An 18,299-nucleotide genomic window follows, 5' to 3' on the forward strand; every position below is an offset into this window, starting at 1 on the left:
ATGTATAGCATGTAGGTGAGGCTTTGTGTGACGTTATTTTGGTTTTTATCTAAACATGAAGTTTAATATTGCATTTAGTCTACATCACATTTATTTAGAAGATCCACATATCTTGGCTCGTTTCTCTCATCATATTTTGCTATCTTGATCTCGTTTATCCTTCCTGCCCTTTCTAGTCCTCTTCTGGGTTGAATTTCTAAATTCCACTTTCCCCTTTCAACTTACACAATCTAATTATATTCTATTCAGTGGTTGCCCTTAATTTTTTTTTTTTGCCCTTAAAATTTTAACGTCTCCTGAAGCATAAAAGGATCGTGAAATGATTTAAGTACAGTCACCCACTATGGCTTGAGTTTCATCTTGTGTTTTTGGAACAAATGCCTTTTGCATGTGTGCATGAAGTGTCGTGACTTGCCTGTTTGTGTTGTGTTGTTCAGCCGCTCAGTCGTGTCCAGCTCCTTGTGACCCTGCAGCAGCAGCACCCCAGGCCTCCCTGTCCTTCACCATCTCCTGGAGCTTGTCCTGTGTGTATATCAGCTCTTATTTATCATCTCACCTTGTCTACCAGATTATGCATGTGTGTGTATACATATTTTCCCACCCAAAATACATCCTTTAGAGAATTTTTTTAGGAAAGTTCTGTATTACTAAGCTTTTTCACTCTTTGTCAAATGTTTCTTATTGTAAATTTTTCTTCTTGAACACTATTTTGACTTGATATTATGTCAGTCTTGTGTTGACAGTTTGAGAATTTGAGGATGTCTGTGCTTTAGTGAGGTAATGTCTTCAAATAGGCCTTTCAAACGTCTTTCTTAAGCTTTTATTCTTATCCATTGAGTGCTTAATTTCACTGTTTACAGCTCTCATTTCTAAAAATTTTACAAATTTACCTAATCTTTTTTGAAAGTCTCTCTTTTGTTGTTCCTTTTTCTTTTTTTTTGCAGCATACTCATTTGACAATCTGATAATTACGGTATTATTCCTAGGAAATCTCCTTCTGCCTGTTGTGGCTGCTGTGTCTCCATCATGGGGAGCTGGTTCTCCTTGTGTTGTATAATGATGGATTGTGGTTCTTGTTGGACCAAGCTTATGCCTGACCATTAATATGAAACCATCATTAAGGGTGATTCCCTCCAGAACAGACTTGTTTCTTGCCTTCTGCCAGAGGCCCTTGGAATACAAATTTAGAGAAACTTTAAGGCAGTTTTTCATCTTGAGTATCACGTACTGAATGTTTGTGTTCTGCCAGATTTCCTACATTGAAGTCCTAACCCACAACGGGAGGTTTATTAGGAGTTGGGGGCCGTTGGGAGGTAATTAGGTTCAGATGAAGTTACCGGCTGGGGCTCCCATAATGGGATTAGTGTCCTTGTAAGAAGAGGAAGAGAGACCAGGGTTCACCCCTCTCACCTTGCACACACAAGGAGAGGTCGTGTGGGTACCAGGGAGGTGGCAGCCATCTGCCAGCCAGGGGAAGGGCCTCACCCTGGAAGGAATGCATTGGCACCCTGATCTTTGACTTCCAGTCTCCAGAACTGAGACAAATAACCGTCTGTTGTTTAAGCCCCCGCAGTCTGCGGTCTTAATTTCACCAGCCCGAGTAGACGAAGATGTCGGAGTCTCCAGAATGGAGGACATAGTGTAAATTTGAATCTCCAGCACCCGTGGGGCCAGCCCGTAGGTCTCGTCTCCAAGAAGCGCCCCCCCTTTCTCCCCGCTCTTGTATCCCAGAGTATAGGCAGAGTTAGATCAGCTTCTTTTTCTTTCTTTTTTCTCTTTCACATGTGAGTACTTTAATTTTTAATCTAGTTTTAAATTTTTGTTGGAATATAGCTGCTTTACAGTGTTGTGTTAGTTTCTCCTGTATCGCCCAATGAAGCAGCCGTCTGTAAACATGTTATCCCCTCCCTTGTGTGTCCTTCCCGTTCAGGTCACAGCAGTGCATTAAGTAGAGTTTCCTGTGCCATGCAGTATGTTCTCATCAGTTGTACCTGTTTTATACATTTGTTGTCTGTTGTTCAGCTGCTCGGTCGTGCCTGACTCTCTGCGACCCCGTGGACTGAAGCACGCCAGGCTTCCCTGTCCTCCACTGTTCCCCGGAGTTTATTCAAACTGACGTCCATCGAGTAGTGATGCCATCCACTCTTCTCATCCTCTGTTGTCCCCTTCTCCTTCTGCCCTCAGTCTTGCCAGCATCAGGGTCTCTTCCAGTGAGTCGGCTTTTCACATCAGGTGGCCAAAGTATTGGAGCTTCGGCATCACTCCTTGCAATGGAGTACACAGTACTTTAAAAAAAGAAAAAAGTCTTTTTCTGTCTTTTCAGGGTGAGCGTATAGTCCTTCAAGAGAACCCTATGAACGTGGGAGATTTGGTTGTAACTCCCTGACTTGTACTGACCAACACCTGTTTTCTGTCTTCTGACTTCAGTTAAAGCCAAGGCCTCCAGGGCTGTGTTCCCAGGTGGCACTGATTCTGCTGGTGGGCTGTGTTCGCATGTCTTTTTAATTGTGACAGTGACTGGGGAATGCAGACGGTGTTCCGTGCCCAGGCCCAGGGAGGTTAGTGCCCTGTGTACCTGCCACGTGTAGTTTTCTTCCCAAACGTTGTCCCCTCCTGACACCAACAGCATCCCACCCCCTTTAGGAAACACTGCGCTGGAGGTAGATATGGAGTTTGGAGGTAGATGGTGAGTTATCTAGCCCTGCCATGGCTTTGGGACGGGCCCATTGCTCCAGCTTCCTTTGTCTTCATTTTGGACTCTGGGGTTTCTTAGAGCTCAGCTTTATGTTTAAAAAGGATTCAGGGGGCCTTCCCTGGTGGTCCAGTAGTTACCGCTCCCTGCTTCCACTTCAGGGAGCAGAGGTTCGATCCCTGGTTGGGGAACTGCCCACGTGCTGTGCAGTATGAGCAGAAAATAATAATAATAAAAATGAAATAAAAAGGATTCTGTTCTATTTTACTTAGCATTTGTAAGTGTTTTTGTAGAATTAGGGTGGGGGGTTGCTTCCTTTTCAGGATACCTGGCCTGTGTTAGCAATGGAAATCCTTTCATTCGTTTCCCACTGTTTTGTGAGCATCCTCTGACCCCAGGCATTATAATGTGCAGTGGGGATATGCAGGATCACGGCATCTGGCTGTACAGAATGGGGGTTACCATTGTGCAGACTGCAGCATGAAGGTGACCTCGTGTGTCTTACAGCCTGGCTGTCAGCCTACTGCTGAGGGAGCCATGGTTCCTGCCATTTCAGAGCTTAATGCTGTTCAAATCTTCTCCTCCTCTCTAGCCCCAGCATCTAGATCATTGCCCACATTTCAAGTATTCAATCACTATTTTGCCCCCCTCTGGCGGTGACGGTATGACATAGTTGATGTCCACCAAGTTAACTGAACTTTCTTTGGCAGCTTCCACCATATTATTGAGTGGTGGTGGTTTAGTTGCTAAGTCGTGTTCAATTCTTACAATCCAATGGACTGTAGCCTCCTGGCTCCTCTGTCCATGGGATTTATAGTGAGTTAGTAATTAAAAGAAGTGCAGGAAAATCGCAGAGCCAGAGCAAAGGCGCAGGAAGGGTGGGCACAGACAGAAACTTACAAACCATGCAAGCTTCGCTTCCTTGGTGCTCCCTTCCAGAGGAAGGGAAGGGGACCACAGGATGCAGTTCTGGAGCAAGGTTTGCTCAGGGCTTGGCTTCTTCCCTTAGTTTCCCAGTCAACCTAGAATCTGATCTGAATGTGATGCCAAACACAGGCTCATGACTGTGATGGTGTCACTGGAGTAAGGTAGCCTCTTTTCAGACTGACACTTTCATCCCAGGAGTCAGAAAGTGGCTCCTTCTACCCATGTTTCTTCTCTTTCTTTCCTTTTCTTTTATCTGGTTACAGTATGGTGCTGTAGTCCCTGACCTAGTGCCTGGAATATTCTAATAGTCATCAAACCAATTTCTTATCAGACTAGCTAGAGGTTTGTAAATATCCGAGAGACTTGTTGCTCCTGGTCTGGTCCATGGACCTGCAGTGTTGATTGGTATCATGGAGTATGTAAGAAATGCAGAATCATAGTTCTGACCCTATTCTGTTTGAATCTGCATGACAGAAATCCCCAGGCAGCTCAGATGCTTTTTAAATTTGAGAAGCCTCCCAGAGGAAAGTGATCTTAATGTTCTCTTCCCCAGCACAGGGCTTACCGTAGCCAACCATTGTAGTCAACCCTTTAGTCACTAAGTCGTGTTCGACCCCATAGACTGGAGCCCGCCAGGCTCCTCTGTCTGTGGGATTCTCCAGGCAAGAATACTGGAGTTAGGACTTGGTAAAATAGGAAAGAAAGTTGCCTGCACTTCTGCATGGAATATGGTGGAAAGAGTGGGTGTTATAAGATGTTTGAAGTTTGCCAGATGATGTCTATGAAGCAGTTATTCGTGTTTTTTAAATAATTGTATTTATTCATTTTTGGCTGTGTTGGATCTTCGTTGCTGTATGGGCTTTTCTGTAGTTGCAGTCCATGGGGGCTACTCTTCATTGCAGGGCACAGGCTTCTCATTGAGGTGGCTTCTCTAGTTGCAGGACATGGGCTCTAGGGCGAGCAGGCTTCATTAGTTATGACACGTGGGCTCAGTAGTTGCCACTCTCAGACTCTAGAGCACAGGGTCTGCAGTTGTGGCACATGCCTTAGTTGCTCCACAGCATGTGGGATGCTCCCAGCCCAGGAACTGAACCTGTTATCTCCTGCATTGGCAGGCGGATTCTTAACCACGCAACCACCAGGGGTGCCCCAAAACAGTTATTTTTAAAATGTTCTTCTCAAAATGCTTTATTCAGTTGTCCTAGCAATTAATTGATCCAACAATTAATTTGTTGATTATAAATCAATCGAATCTCCTAATTTAATTTTATTTAAGTTTTATTATATGTATTATGGGCTTCCCCGGTGGCTGAGTGGTAAAGAACCCGTCTGCAATGCAGGAGCTCCAGGAGACATGGGTTCTGTCCCTGGGTTTAGGAAGGCATGGAGGAGGGCATGGCAACCCACTCCAGTATTCTTACCTGGAGAATCGCATGGACAGAGGAGCCTCATGGGCTACAGTCCATAGGGTCGCAAAGAGTCGGACACGACTTAAGCAGCTTACCACGCATGCGTATATATCATAAATTATTGTATTAGCTGGGCCTGTGGTGACAGACACCTTGGACTGAGTGACTTAACCAACAGACATTTATTTCTCATGGTTTTGGAGCTGGGAAGTCCAAGGCCAGGCTTGTTGTTGAGGGCTCCCTTCCTGGCTTGCAGGTGGCTGTTTTCAGTGACCTCACAGGAGAGGAGGGGAGTTCTGGTTTCTCTTCCAGTGACACTAATGACACTAATCCCATCATGGAGGTCCACTCTCAAGACCTCCTCTAAGCCTCCTTAGCTCCCAAATGCCTCATCTCTAATACCCCACTGGTGGTTAGGGCTTTACATATGAATTTGGCAGGGGTTGGGGGGGAGCGGTAAACATTCAGTTCAGTTCAGTTCAGTCGCTCAATCATGTCTGACTCTTTGTGACCCCATGAACTGCAGCACGCCAGGCCTCCCTGTCCATCACCAACTCCCAGAGTTTACCCAAACTCATGTGCATTGAGTCGATGATGGCATCCAGCCATCTCATCCTTTGTCATCCCCTTCTCTTTCCGCCTTCAATCTTTCCCAGCATCAGGATCTTTTCTAATGAGTCAGTTCCTTGCATTAGGTGGCCAAAGTACTGGAGTTTCAGCTTCAGCATTAGTCCTTCCAATGACTATTCAGGGCTGATAAACATTCAGTCCATAGCAAATATTGTGTATTATAAAATATATATTATAAATAGTAAAAACGTATTATAAAGTAATAATAATAGTGGTAATGATAAAGACAGCTAAACTAGCATGTATTGAACCAGGGTCGTGGCGCCCATACTTGGAGGGTTTAACAATATATGGGCACATCATAGGCTTGAGGCTATCCGGTTGGCTTGGTGCCAGGGAGATGCGGGTTCCATCCATGGGTCCAGAAGATCCCCTGGAGCAGCAAATGGCAACCTGCTCCCATAGTCTTGCCTGGGAAATCCCATGGACAGAGGAGCCTGGCGAGCTGCAGTCCGTGGGGTTGCAAAGAGTGGGACATGACTGAGTGCACGTGAGCTTGACGCCATGCTCCCTCGCCCTTGTGGCGGTGGCTGTATGTGCTGACCCGTGTGTGATTTCATCTTGCAGGCCACAGCCTCTGCAGCGAGCAGGGCAGCAGTGCTGAGGCTGCTCCGGAGGAGGTGGAAGGGCCGGACTTGGAATCCTCAGATGATACTGATCACAGCAGCAAGGTGAGAGATTTCCATTTTCACATCCCATGTCTCAAACCACCAAAGAATCACAGCTGACATGTCACCTCTGCAGCTGTGTGTGGTGGGAAGGCCCCTCCACGGGACGGAAGTGTTTCTACTTCTGAGAGGTCACTAAATAGGATATGGCATCCTAATGATAGCCGTGAGAACAAACCCAGATGTGACAATATAAGCCAGAGCTCACTCTTAATGAACTAAAGTCTGTGTCCATCCTGTTTCCTTCTTATGTCCTCCCTTTCTGTATGAGGAAGAGGCATCATGAGTGTAACTGGGTCAGGTATACTTTCCTGCTACTCACGGTTTCTATAAGGAACCGCATTTGCATGATCTCTGTTTAGTTCTTGTGAAGAGCGAACATCTTTTACATTAAAGGGGAAGAGACCATCGATTTGTCCATCCAAATACAGCGTGCTCAGCTGCTTGAGCGCTGTGACGATGTTCTTATTCTGATTCTTGGGTGCTGTTATGAGTTTGTTTTCCATAATTCATCATGCTTTATTTCCACTTCCTAAAGTGTTCCATGTGTCAGTAACCTCTTTTCATCACAGGGTCCCAATTTAAAACCTCTATTACCTGTAGCCGAAAGATGCCTCTGCAGCAAAAAGCATGTGTGATTATGTCCGTATTTATTCATCTTTTTTTTGAGAATGTAGTTGACATATTTATGTTGGTTCCCTTGCTTATCTAATATTGCTTGACGTTTACCAGTCATTTAACCTGAACAAATCATATAACTTTAAATTATACTTTTGTTTTCTCATCTACAATATCAGGGTGCTTCTTGCCCTTGTCCAGTGATTGGATGATGCAGTGGGTCAAAAAATATAACTGATACTGTTAATGGAAAAGGGAAGTCGCTCAGTCGTCCTTGACTCTTAGCGACCCCATGGACTGCAGCCTACCAGGCTCCTCTGTCCATGAGATTTTCCAGGCAAGAGTACTGGAGTGGGGTGCCATTGCCTTCTCCAGGGGATCTTCCCGACCCAGGGATTGAACCTGGGTCTCCCGCATTGCAGGCAGATGCTTTACCATCTGAGCCACCAGGGAAGTCCACTGTTAATGGAATTAGACTTAATAGGAAAAGATTGTTTTAAAAACCTGCATTTCTATGTGCATGTGTTTGTGTCTCTTTTTGTCTTCATATATCTTTGTAGGACTTTCTTTTTTAAAAAAATTTATTTATTTTTTAATTGAAGGATAATTGCTTTACAGAATTTTCTTGGTATACATATGTCCCCATAGGTATACATAAGTCCCACACCCATATGTAGGAATTTCTTGAGTGCCTGTGTTTGACTCTCTTCAATATCTTTTTTTTACCCGTATGTTTCTCTTTTGCCATCATAGGATCATCATTCTCAGTGTCTTAAGTTGAACACTGTAAATTTTAGTATTTGAAAGTAATTGTAACATTTATAAATTTAATATTTACAGACTGAAAGCCTTTATGTGGTCAGTTATTAATTTAAAAGCCAGTAAACGGAAATATATGTTTCATTTAAAGCCAAAAACACAGACAAAGGCTTGTTTATAGTTCCTTTTTATTTATGTGGCCTTTTACCTACTTTCTTGGGAAGGTGGGGGAGGGTGATGGCCCTTGAGAGAAATAGATATTTCCATGCAATATAAGGTATTTTGAAGGCTCTTTATTAAATCATTGTGTTATTAAGCTAAACGTGTTATTTTCAGTCTCTGATTTGATTTGGGAATACAGTGTCTAAGACATTCATTTTTTAACACTTTTAAACTTGGATCCCTTTTACCTCGCTCCAGTAGCCCAGTGTTCCCCTGCCTTTGTGGATTTTAAGGGACTGTTTCCGCTTTACATGCAGTGAGTCACGGAGGCCTTAGCAGGGCCCTCTGTAATATGAGGTCCTGGCAACAGGGAGGAAGGAAGAGGCCCAGGGTTCTGTCGCCTCATCCCAGGTGCCTCTCTGGCTTCACGGCTCTTTCTCCTGAGAGCAAAGCCCTGGAACGTGCCTGGAGCAGACAGGGTCAAACAAAGCGGCAGGAGATGCTATTCCTGGAGTTCACTGTGGAAAGGCGCAGACGGCGCTCATAAAAGAGAATTTCTGCAAAGGTATTGACAAGTTTGGGTGATGATCTGAGCATTTTTAAAGAACATACAGTGGCCTCAGTGACACCAGAGGTTAGGATCATAGTCCTTTTTTCCAGGTTGGATGTAGGAAGCACCATGATTCTCTACTTGAAAGCACTGCTTCCTAGTGTGGAGTTGATTTCAGATTTTATCTTTGTTTGAACAGTTCTGTTATTAGTAATAAATGAGAGCTAATCCATGGGGTCACAAAGGGTCAGACACAGCTGAGTGGCTAACACACAATACTTATGTGTGCTGGTGTTAGTTGTTCAGTTGTGCCTGACTCTTTGCGACCCTGTGGACTGTAGCCCGCCAGGCTCCTCTGTCCATGGGATTCTCCAGGCAAGAATACTGAAGTGGGTTGCCATTCCCTTCTCCAGGGAATCTTCCCGACCGAGGAGTCGAATCCAGGTCTCCTGTATTGTGGGCAGATTCTCTACCGTCTATAGTATCTTGTATATATTGGGTGTTATTCTAGCATTAACCAGTCTCATCCTCAAAATACCCCTGGGAAACAGATACTGTTATTCCCTCTATTTTATAGATGATGATTTTGGAACAGGTTAAGCAACTTACTGAAGGTCACACAGCTCTGAGAGGGCAAAACACGGCTCTGTGTTCTTTACTGCTTTGCTAAAATGACCTCCTGGCCAGATGGGTATGGTCTGGTAGTAAATACCAGGTTTCAAAAAATGAAGGAAGTAGTTAATGACTGAAGTAATTAATTAATTAATAGATCAGTTTAGATACAGTTGAACTTTGCACAACACGGGGTTGAATTGGGAGAGTCTGTTTATAGGTGGATATTTTTCCAATAGTCCATAGCCAATCTGGGTTTGATCTACAGATGCAGAACCATGGATGTGGAGGAAAAACGTGGATATGTAAGAACTATGTTTATGGGGGTGATCGGAAATGTAAGTTATATGTAGATTTTTGATTTTGAAGATGTTTGGCACCTCTAACCCCTCAGTTGTTCAAGAGTCAACTATATACTCATTAGCCACTTAAGTATTTTTCTAATGCTTATTAAGCTTTGTGAGTATCTTTTATCATGATTTAAAGTAACAGCAAGTGTATATTTTAAGTTTCTTGATTAAGGTATTCTTTTAATATAGCCCCTATATCATTGTGTGATTTTTCTTGAGAAAAAAGCAAACATTCATTTTTAAGTTGTTGTTGTTCAGTCGCTCAGTCATGTCTGACTCTTTGTGACCCCATGGACTGCATCATGCCAGGATCCCCTCCCTTTCAGTGTCTCCCGGAGTTTGCTCAGATTCATGTCCATTAAGTTGGTGATGCCATCCAACCAGCTCATCCTCTATCGTCCCCTTCTCCTCCCGCCCTCAATCGTTCCCAGCATCAGGGTCTTTTCCAGTGAGTCGGCTCTTTTTATCAGGTGGCCAAAGTATTGGAGCTTCAGCTTCAGCATCATCCTTCCAATGAATATTCTGGGGTGATTTCCTTAGGATTGACTGGTTTGATCTCCTTGCAGTCCACGGGACTCTCAAAAGTCTTCTCCAACACCACAATTCAAAAGCATCAAAATTTAAGTTGTAAGCTGCCTAATAGTGGAAGGACAATTTCACCTTAATTTGAATGCTCCAGACTAGGTGTAGAATATAAAAGTAAAGAGAAACAAACAAACAAACAAGTGAAATGAAACAAGTAATCATGTTTTAAAAATTCTGGCTGAATGCATGAAGACTGTTGGTTTTTGTTTAATGTTGTTGCTGCTCTTCCTAAGTGAATTGTCTTCATGAAACAGTGGGCAGGATAAGGATAAGCATGTTGGAGTTTTGTTTTTACAAATTTTTCTGATTGCAGTTCTTGCTATGTGTGGTCTTTTGGGGTTGAGCAAATAGATAATTGTGAGTTTTGTTGCTGAGCGGTGGTGACAGGGGAATGTCACGTCCATGGGGAGGGGGGTGGGACTTTCACACTGCAGGGGCAGCCTGGCGGCCTTTCTCTCTGTAAGTCGCCTGCTTGCTCTTGTGACTGTGGGTGACAACCTCAAAGGACCTCCTCACCACCACCTCTGCCCCCGACTTGTTTCCCTGCTTCTAATAAAAAACTCTTGTCCCTTGAAATGAATGCTAATTAGCTCCGGGCAGTCCCGTCCTCCATTCCAGACCCCTGGCAGCTGTGATTTTGTTTTCCCCGTAGTAGCTGATGTATGAGAGTCATTCATTTTCAGAGCATTTCCGATGGGAAAGCCTTCTTTTATCTTTTTAACTCACAGTGTGATTGTCTTGGAAATGTTTGCTTTTGTAACAAAGCGTTCAGGGAAAACGTGAAAACATCAAATTTTGTTTTTTTTTAAATAATAAATTGGGTTTTTAGTGCCTGCTCCTGACTTGACTCTTCGAGGGGTGTCTTCGAAGTTGTTTGAACCGGGCGGGTTTAGTATTCCTGTGCAGTGCAGGCTGCTGGCCAATCAGCTGATCTCAGTCCGCAGAGTAGAGATGCTCACATGCCAGAGAGGCTTTTTTTTTTTTTTTTTTTTTTGCATTGTTTTCTCGCTGCTTGGCTCTCCATTTCTGGAACTTCTGCTGTTTAGCCAGGTGAAATCAAAGCTTTCTTGTCCATCGGGTAGCCTTTGCCACCCTCCCAGAGGGCACTGCTGGGCAGCGGGAGCTGCTGCTGGGATCGTGCTGCTGCTGTCCTCTGTAAAGAGATGCAGCTGTAGGTAGGTCCTCGTGGCAGAGCCGGCATGGGCTGTCTGGATGAAGGATGCTTGCTCAGGAGCCCGAAGGCACTCGGTACTCTCCGAGTGTTTAAGAAACTCCTATCTCTGTGCTGAACGTGTCAGGAGGTAGAATTATCATGACAATACCTTCCTGATGATGTCTGCATTGTGGAAAATAAAGCGCAAGCCCAGGATTGAAAACAATGGCAAGTCCAGCGATTCTGTATACCGGACGCTTCATCTGGTGAGCACTGTTTGAATTCTGGCTTTCTTGCCAGCCTTTGTTTATGTCACGACTTTCTAGCTAGTCTGTTTCCCAGTTCAAATGATGGTGATACGCTTGTCCCGTGTCTGCATCCTTCATCTTTCTGCCCTTTAGATCCCTTTGTTGAGAGAGAATTATCTATTTTAGCATGGGGGTGGGGCATCAGTAGTTGGTGTGAAGTCAAGTTTGCCTGGAATCTTTACGTGTGTCTGGTTTTTCATTTTTAAATGATGGAAAGATGGATTGTTATTATTCGTAATTATCTGAATTGCTCCCTCTTTCTTTTGGATGTTGAGAGTTTGAAGATATTTGTCTCCCTTTCCCCCTCTTGCCCCCCATAAGTTAGCCTAAGTATTCAGCAAGCGTTTCTGGAAGATGGATGTTCAGTTTGTCTCCTATAAAATTTTAAGTGATTTTGACTATTTCTACTTACTTGAGAAGGAGGTGGATTTATTAGTGTTGGCTCAGGGTATGTGTTAATGATTTAACATCAATTGACCTATATTGTATATGCCAATTCCTATGGTAATTGTTGCCACTTTCTTTTCTAAATATAATTTATATTGGAGTATTACAATGTTATACATTTACAGTGGTATGTTAGTTCTGTTGTATAGGAAAGTGAATCAGTTTTATACACACACACACACACACACACACACACACACATACATACATATATATCCACCCTCCTTTTTAGATTTCCTTCCATTTAGGTCAAGACAGCACAGAGTAGAGTTTCCTGTGTAATATAGTAGGGTCTCATTAGTTATCTCTTTTATGCATAGTAGTGTATATATGCCAATCCCAGTCTCCCAATTTATCCCACCCTTTCTTACCTCTTTAATAAATATTTTTGGTGCGTTAATGGGGAGGAATAGTTTACTATTCATACCAGAGCCTACTGACGGTTAGATTTTGTGTCATGTAATGAAATATGAACTTGGACAGTGAGTACAGCTGTTTTACTCAAATAAGCCTTCACCTTCTTGAATTTTTCTCCTTCAGAGTTTGTTCAAAAGGAGACGGAAGAGGTAACAGAGAACTCCAGGGACTATCGTTGTATATGATGGTCTCTGAAATGACGGAGTATGTTGCTTTGGTGTGTGTTTGTCACGAAAGCTTAAATAAAGGCTGCAAGATTTTAGGCCACCCTGGCCCCTTTTAAACCTGTGGGGGGTGTTAAATCAGGCGGACTCAAAGGACAGTTTTAGAACTCTGAACTCATCCTGAGATAGAAATTGCCTTCAGTGGTTGCATAACAGGAAGAGCTTTAACAGCTGGGTAGCCCGAGTTGATAGTGTGCACTTAAAAGCCTACCCCCTCTTTTTGTACTTTCTTTTCATCTCCCACAGGAAGAAAGCGATATTATAAACACTGCACTTCAGGCAGAAGTCAGGAAAGTAGCCCATTTCTTCCTGCCATTGTCCTGTTCATCTTCGTATCTTGGGTGGATAATTCTTCGTCCTGACGGTGGGAATGGCTCTGCCACCCTTTAACAGGTTTAAACGGGCAGCTTGGAAATGCCCATAAGAGCTTTCCATTTCTAAGATGCCTGATGGCAGTCCTCAAGCAGGGGAGAGACGTTTGGATTCAGAGAAACTGTGTCTGTCTTCTCCTTTCCAGCAGTCCTTTCACTACTTGCACCAGTTCTGGGAAACTTGGACTTTAGGGGTGTGTTGAGGACCTCTCAGGGCAGCTCTCTTTCTGGGCTGTAGTGCTTGATGTGTAAATGATCAAGATGCTATGTAGCACTTAGCAATCGAGCAGGGAAAGCACCGCATTCGACTCCTCCTGCCTCCTGTGTCCTGGCTGAGCTACCTTCTGGAGAAGGTCCTATCAGAGTTTGATGCAAAGAAGTTTGACCCCAGTGTGGGGACAGGGAGACTTAAGAACTGGGCTACCACGTGGAAAATCCCTAGATTAGAGGTATTCTAAAGATGACCTGCAATAGGGGAGAACCCGGTTCGATTCCTGGGTCGGGAAGATCTGCTAGAGAAGGGAAGGGATAGGCTACCCTCTCCAGTATTCTTGGGCCTCCCTGGTGGCTCAGCTGGTAAATGTGGGAGACCTGGGTTCAGTCTCTGGGTTGGGGAGATCCCCTGGAGAAGGGAAGGGCTACCCACTCCAGTATTTTGGCCTGGAGAATTCCATAGACTGTTGCAAAGAGTCGGACATGACTGAGCAACTTTCACTTTCAAAGACAACCTGCATTTCATACTTCCTTCTAAGGATTTTTTTGGGGATGGGTAATATTTTGTGAAACAGAGTTCTCAAACTTGATGACATCCTTTGAAAATAATTGTTTCCAAGCAAAACTTTCACTAAGAGCATTATAAATAACACCCCTTGGCAATATCTCACTAGTGCCACCTGGGGAGCCCATATGTACTGTATAGCTGGTTAGTCTATGTGTTCTTATTTAAGTTTACTTTATTAAACTTATTATTTAGTTAGATAACCTGGAGTCATATGGCTATGTTGACCCATTTCCTTGTGATAAACCTGAGAGTTTATACCTTGAATCAGAGAACAGGGTTGCCAGTGGAGAAACTGTCCCCGTTCCCCTCCGCCGTCAACTTCAGAGACTCCACTGGGTAAATCTGTTTTAGCATAGAAAGAAGGTGTCTTATAAGGAAGGGACACCTAAGGCTCTGAACTCTCAGAAGAGAACTCAAGGAAATTTGGAGGTGTCTCCTGGGATGCTAAAGGTATTTCCTTTCCTATTATAACCCAGGATCTGGCTCAGGAGGGGTGTGTCAGGAGGAAGGTGAGGAAGCTGGCTGTTTGAGGTGGTGTTGGTAGGAGATGGCTAGGTGTAGAGCACCAAAGACCTGGCCTACATGACCTGAGTTCCCCCCATGGGCTTGATTAAATCAGGGTACCAAGCCTTAGAGGTGGTGAACGTGACATAGGCCAAGTCAGGAACTCTACTCACACTCTTTCTTTTTTTTAATATAAAATAAACAGCAAAAATTTATTGTATAGCCTGGGGAACTATGGGATTCCCAGGTGGCTCAGTGGTAAAGAATCTGCCTACAATGCAGGAGCCCCACAAGATGCAGGTTTGATCCCTGGGTCGGGAAGACTCCCTGAAGGAGGGTATGGCAACCCACTCCAGTATTCTTGCCTGGAGAATTCCATCGACAGAGGAGCCTGGTAGGCTACAGTCCATGGGATTGCAAAGAGTCAGACATGACTAAGCAACTTCACACACATAAAAAAAGTCAATTATACTTGCATAAAAAAAGAAGATTATCATAAGAGTATGGACCATGGGATTGAGAAGGGAGATGGAAGTGAATAGAGACAAGGGTCCAGGTTACAGAAGGTCTAAATGTTGAGACGTGTGTCTTCCGATGATCTGCTGACAGTGGGTCTGCAGACCTGGGACCCAGGGAGCCTGGGGTTCAGTCAGCTCTACTGTCAACCAGCAAAACCACTTCTCAGTTCCCATATTGGTATAAGCAAGCTGACCCATCTCCTAGCAGCAGAGACGGGAATTCAAGCAACCTGGGGCCCCACAGAGCTCGGATGCAAGGACAAAGTGTGCCGTTCTGCTCTCTGAAAAGCAGACATCACCTGGATGACCCTCACTGAAACTCACACTCTTAAAAATGAAAACCTCCGAGTATTTATGAAGAAGTGGAGGGGATGAAAACCCAGAAACTCCATGTCATGCCTTTTGTTATTATAACCAAATAGTGCTGAGAATGGCAAGTCTGCATGGTGTGAATTGGGGGTACCAAGGGAAGTGTCCTGTTTTTGATGTGTGTCAGAGTCCCCAGGTTATAACTTGGCATGGGGCATCTTAAGGCCTGGGGCATCCTTGGTATAATTGATGAGGACATTGGATTTTGTATGACGACTTGTCTAAATGATTAAACTGCAGAAAGGTCTACTGTGTCTCTGATGGGAATACGGTGATGGATTTACATATCATGAATAATAGCCAGGATATTAATTTGCATGTAAATGGCAGGCAGCTGCTGTTAGAGCTGGGATATTTAGAAAAGCATTGTGTAAGCGAAGGTGCCAGTTATACATTTGTTGTGTTGGCGAGTGACAAATCAAAGTGACACAGGAGAGTTTGGGATCAGCTGGAGGGCATGGTACTTAAGCTGTCAGCTGTGATCATTCTCTTTCCATGGAATTTTCATTTTAGTGAGGCACACCCTCCCCTCTTCCATAATGTCTGTGTTATAATGCCTATTATAATTGCCTATTACAGTTACCATAAGATTATCTCAAAGATGTGGACATTTTTGTCAAAATGGATCTACTCGTTCCTTTTTAATTATTAAGACAAATCCATATTTTATGGTTAATATTTAATGATGACATTGAGTTTGTAAAATCCTAACATAACTAGATAAAACTTTATTTCTACTGAAATAGGCTTTGATGAAAAACTAGTAGTCTGTCTTTTTTAACAGCCTTTTTAGAATATAATTCACATGTCATAGAGTTCAGCCCATTTTGATGAGCTTTTCATCAGTCACCAAAGGGAGAATTCTTTGGGGCATATTCAGTGTTGGAAACATTGATTCCATAGGAAGCATTTAATAGTGCCATTGACAGGTAACTGATACATCCTGGCATGTAAGACCAGAGTTTGTGCTATCAATAAATAAGCTGTGTAACCTTAAGAGATTTGGATCAATAATCATGTGGATTTAGGTCCTGGCTCTCCCCTTTCCTGTCATGACATTGCTACTAATGCATCCTTGTTAGGTTCTGATTTCCCATGTCCTTGTCCTGGCTTTATTTCGGGCTTCCTTCCCGTTGGGCTATGCTAATAAGCAGAAGGCAGTATGCTAACGAGGCAAAGTCAGTATGCTAATGAGGGGAAGGCAGGTTAATGTTAGCTGCTGTAGCCTTTCTCTGTGTTTAACAATTGCATATATGTACCACAGCTTTCTTATCCATTCGTCTGTCAGTGGACATCTAGGTTGCTTCCATGTCCTGGCTATTATAAACAGTGCTGCGATGAACATTGGGGTACACGTGTCTCTTTCAATTCTGGTTTCCTCTGTGTGTGTGCCCAGCAGTGGGATTGCTAGGTCATATGGCAGTTCTAGTTCCAGTTTTTTAAGGAATCTCCACACTGTTCTCCATGGTGGCTGAACTAGTTTGCATTCCCACCAACAGTGTAAGAGGGTTCCTTTTTCTCCACACCCTCTCCAGCATTTATTGTTTGTAGACTTTGGATAGCAGCCATTCTGACCAGCGTGAGATGGTACCTCATTGTGGTTTTGATTTGCATTTCTCTGATAATGAGTGATGTTGCCGCCGTGGGATACACTTGGTTTGGCTCCGGTGCTCTCCACAAAATGCCAACCATGACTTTCAGCTCTGTGCACTCATGGTTGGTTTTGGAAGGATGTTCTTCTCAGAATGTTCACTGTTAGGAGTGAGGAGACGGGTGATAGAAAAAGTAATTCTTTATTTGCTCTATTGGAAACACTTTGTATTTCCTGGGGGTAAACTGGACAAGAGAAGTAGGAAAGAGAAGTCCAAGAAGGCAACCACCAGTTTCAAAGAGATATACATCAAACATCTCTAGACTGGTACATTTTGAACAAATGTTAATAAACTATCAATAGATTCTGTGCTACAAAATAATAGCCTGTAGAGTAATACCATGGAGAGCTTTAAAAGATACAAACACTTGCACATCCCATCCTGGAAATTCTGATTTTTCACCAAATTTTTGGCTGCGCTCGGTCTTCGCTGCTGCACACGGACTTTCCCTAGTTGCGATGAGCAGGGGCTACTCTCTGGTTGCAGTGCTTGGCCTTCTCATTGCAGTGGCTTCTCTCTGGTTGCAGTGCTTGGCCTACTCATTGCAGGGGCTTCTCTGGTTGTGGAGCACGGACTCTAGGGCATTCAGGATTCAGTAGTCGCAGCACACAGGCTTAGTCACCTCATGGAGTGTGGGCTCTTTCCAGACCAGGGCACAAACCTGTGTCCCTTGCCTTGGCAGGCAAAATTCTTAACCCCTGGACCACCAGAGAAGTCCCCAGAGACTCTGAATTGATCTGGAGGGTGTGCTGGGCATTGGGAGTGGTTTAAGAGCTCCCCAGGTGATTCCTCCATGGAGCAAAGGTGGAGAGCTACTGATGCCCTGGGGTTTTCAGTGCTCCGTCTTTGGCCCTTGCTTTGAAGAACTGTTTTGCCTAACTTGGAGACTTGGAATTTTCGAATTCTAGAATCCCAAACTTCCGCTTGACCCATCCTGGACAATTGGGTGGGGACTGAGCTATTGAGGTCTTGTTCAGGGCCCAATGCCCCTTAGTTTTAGCTGGAGGAGTAGGGAGGCGGCGGGGCTGGTGGTAGTAGTGGGGTTAGTCTTGGAATCTTCCTGCCTTGGAGAAGCTGGAGAGATGGAAACTTTAAAATACATAAAAATACAAGTATCTATGGTTATCTAGAAAGTTGCCTCCATGTCAGTTTTTAATAGAGACAGGGAGATGCCAAGCTTATCAAATCATCTTCCAGCTTTGCAAAGTAAATATGTATGGTGCACTGAACTGAGAGTCCAGTAGTGAATTAGCCTTGTATTTTGGGTGAAATGCCTTTGGTTGTATCTTCCTTTGATTGCTGAGCTTCTTACAGAGTAGTTAAGAACACAGGCTTTGAGTCATGCTGCCTGGTTCAGGTCTGAGCTGTGCATTCTTGGATGAGTTACTTAACTGCTCTGGACTTCCCTTGTCTCAACTGTTAAGTAGGTATGATCACAGCCCTTACTTATCACATGAACAGATTAAATGCATCAAACCAGTGCCTAATAGGCAGTGATCACTCATTCTATGCCAGGAGTTGTTATTATGGTTGTTTGGAGCATTCAGTGAGTGCTCAGATGTGTGGAGCAATCTGGGGAAATGGGCGCTGTGA

At 44.0% G+C, this 18,299-nt stretch overlaps 1 protein-coding gene across 12 annotated transcripts in view; it reads left to right on the forward strand.

Annotated features, from left to right (window-relative positions):
* TIAM1 (TIAM Rac1 associated GEF 1) overlaps positions 1–18,299 on the forward strand; it is a 466,993-nt gene that overhangs the window by 405,193 nt on the left and 43,501 nt on the right. For 11 of the 12 annotated variants that reach the window (XM_070785816.1, XM_070785836.1, XM_070785822.1 and 8 more), the window contains one exon: positions 6,226–6,329. In XM_070785816.1, coding sequence (XP_070641917.1) covers positions 6,226–6,329 — 104 coding nt within the window. Of the gene's footprint in view, positions 1–6,225; positions 6,330–10,986; positions 11,382–18,299 lie in introns of those variants that run through there. The other variant, XM_070785863.1, reaches the window with a different exon arrangement.

Source organism: Bos indicus, chromosome 1 (genome assembly GCF_029378745.1).
Source record: "Bos indicus isolate NIAB-ARS_2022 breed Sahiwal x Tharparkar chromosome 1, NIAB-ARS_B.indTharparkar_mat_pri_1.0, whole genome shotgun sequence".
Taxonomy (NCBI): Eukaryota; Metazoa; Chordata; class Mammalia; order Artiodactyla; family Bovidae; genus Bos; species Bos indicus.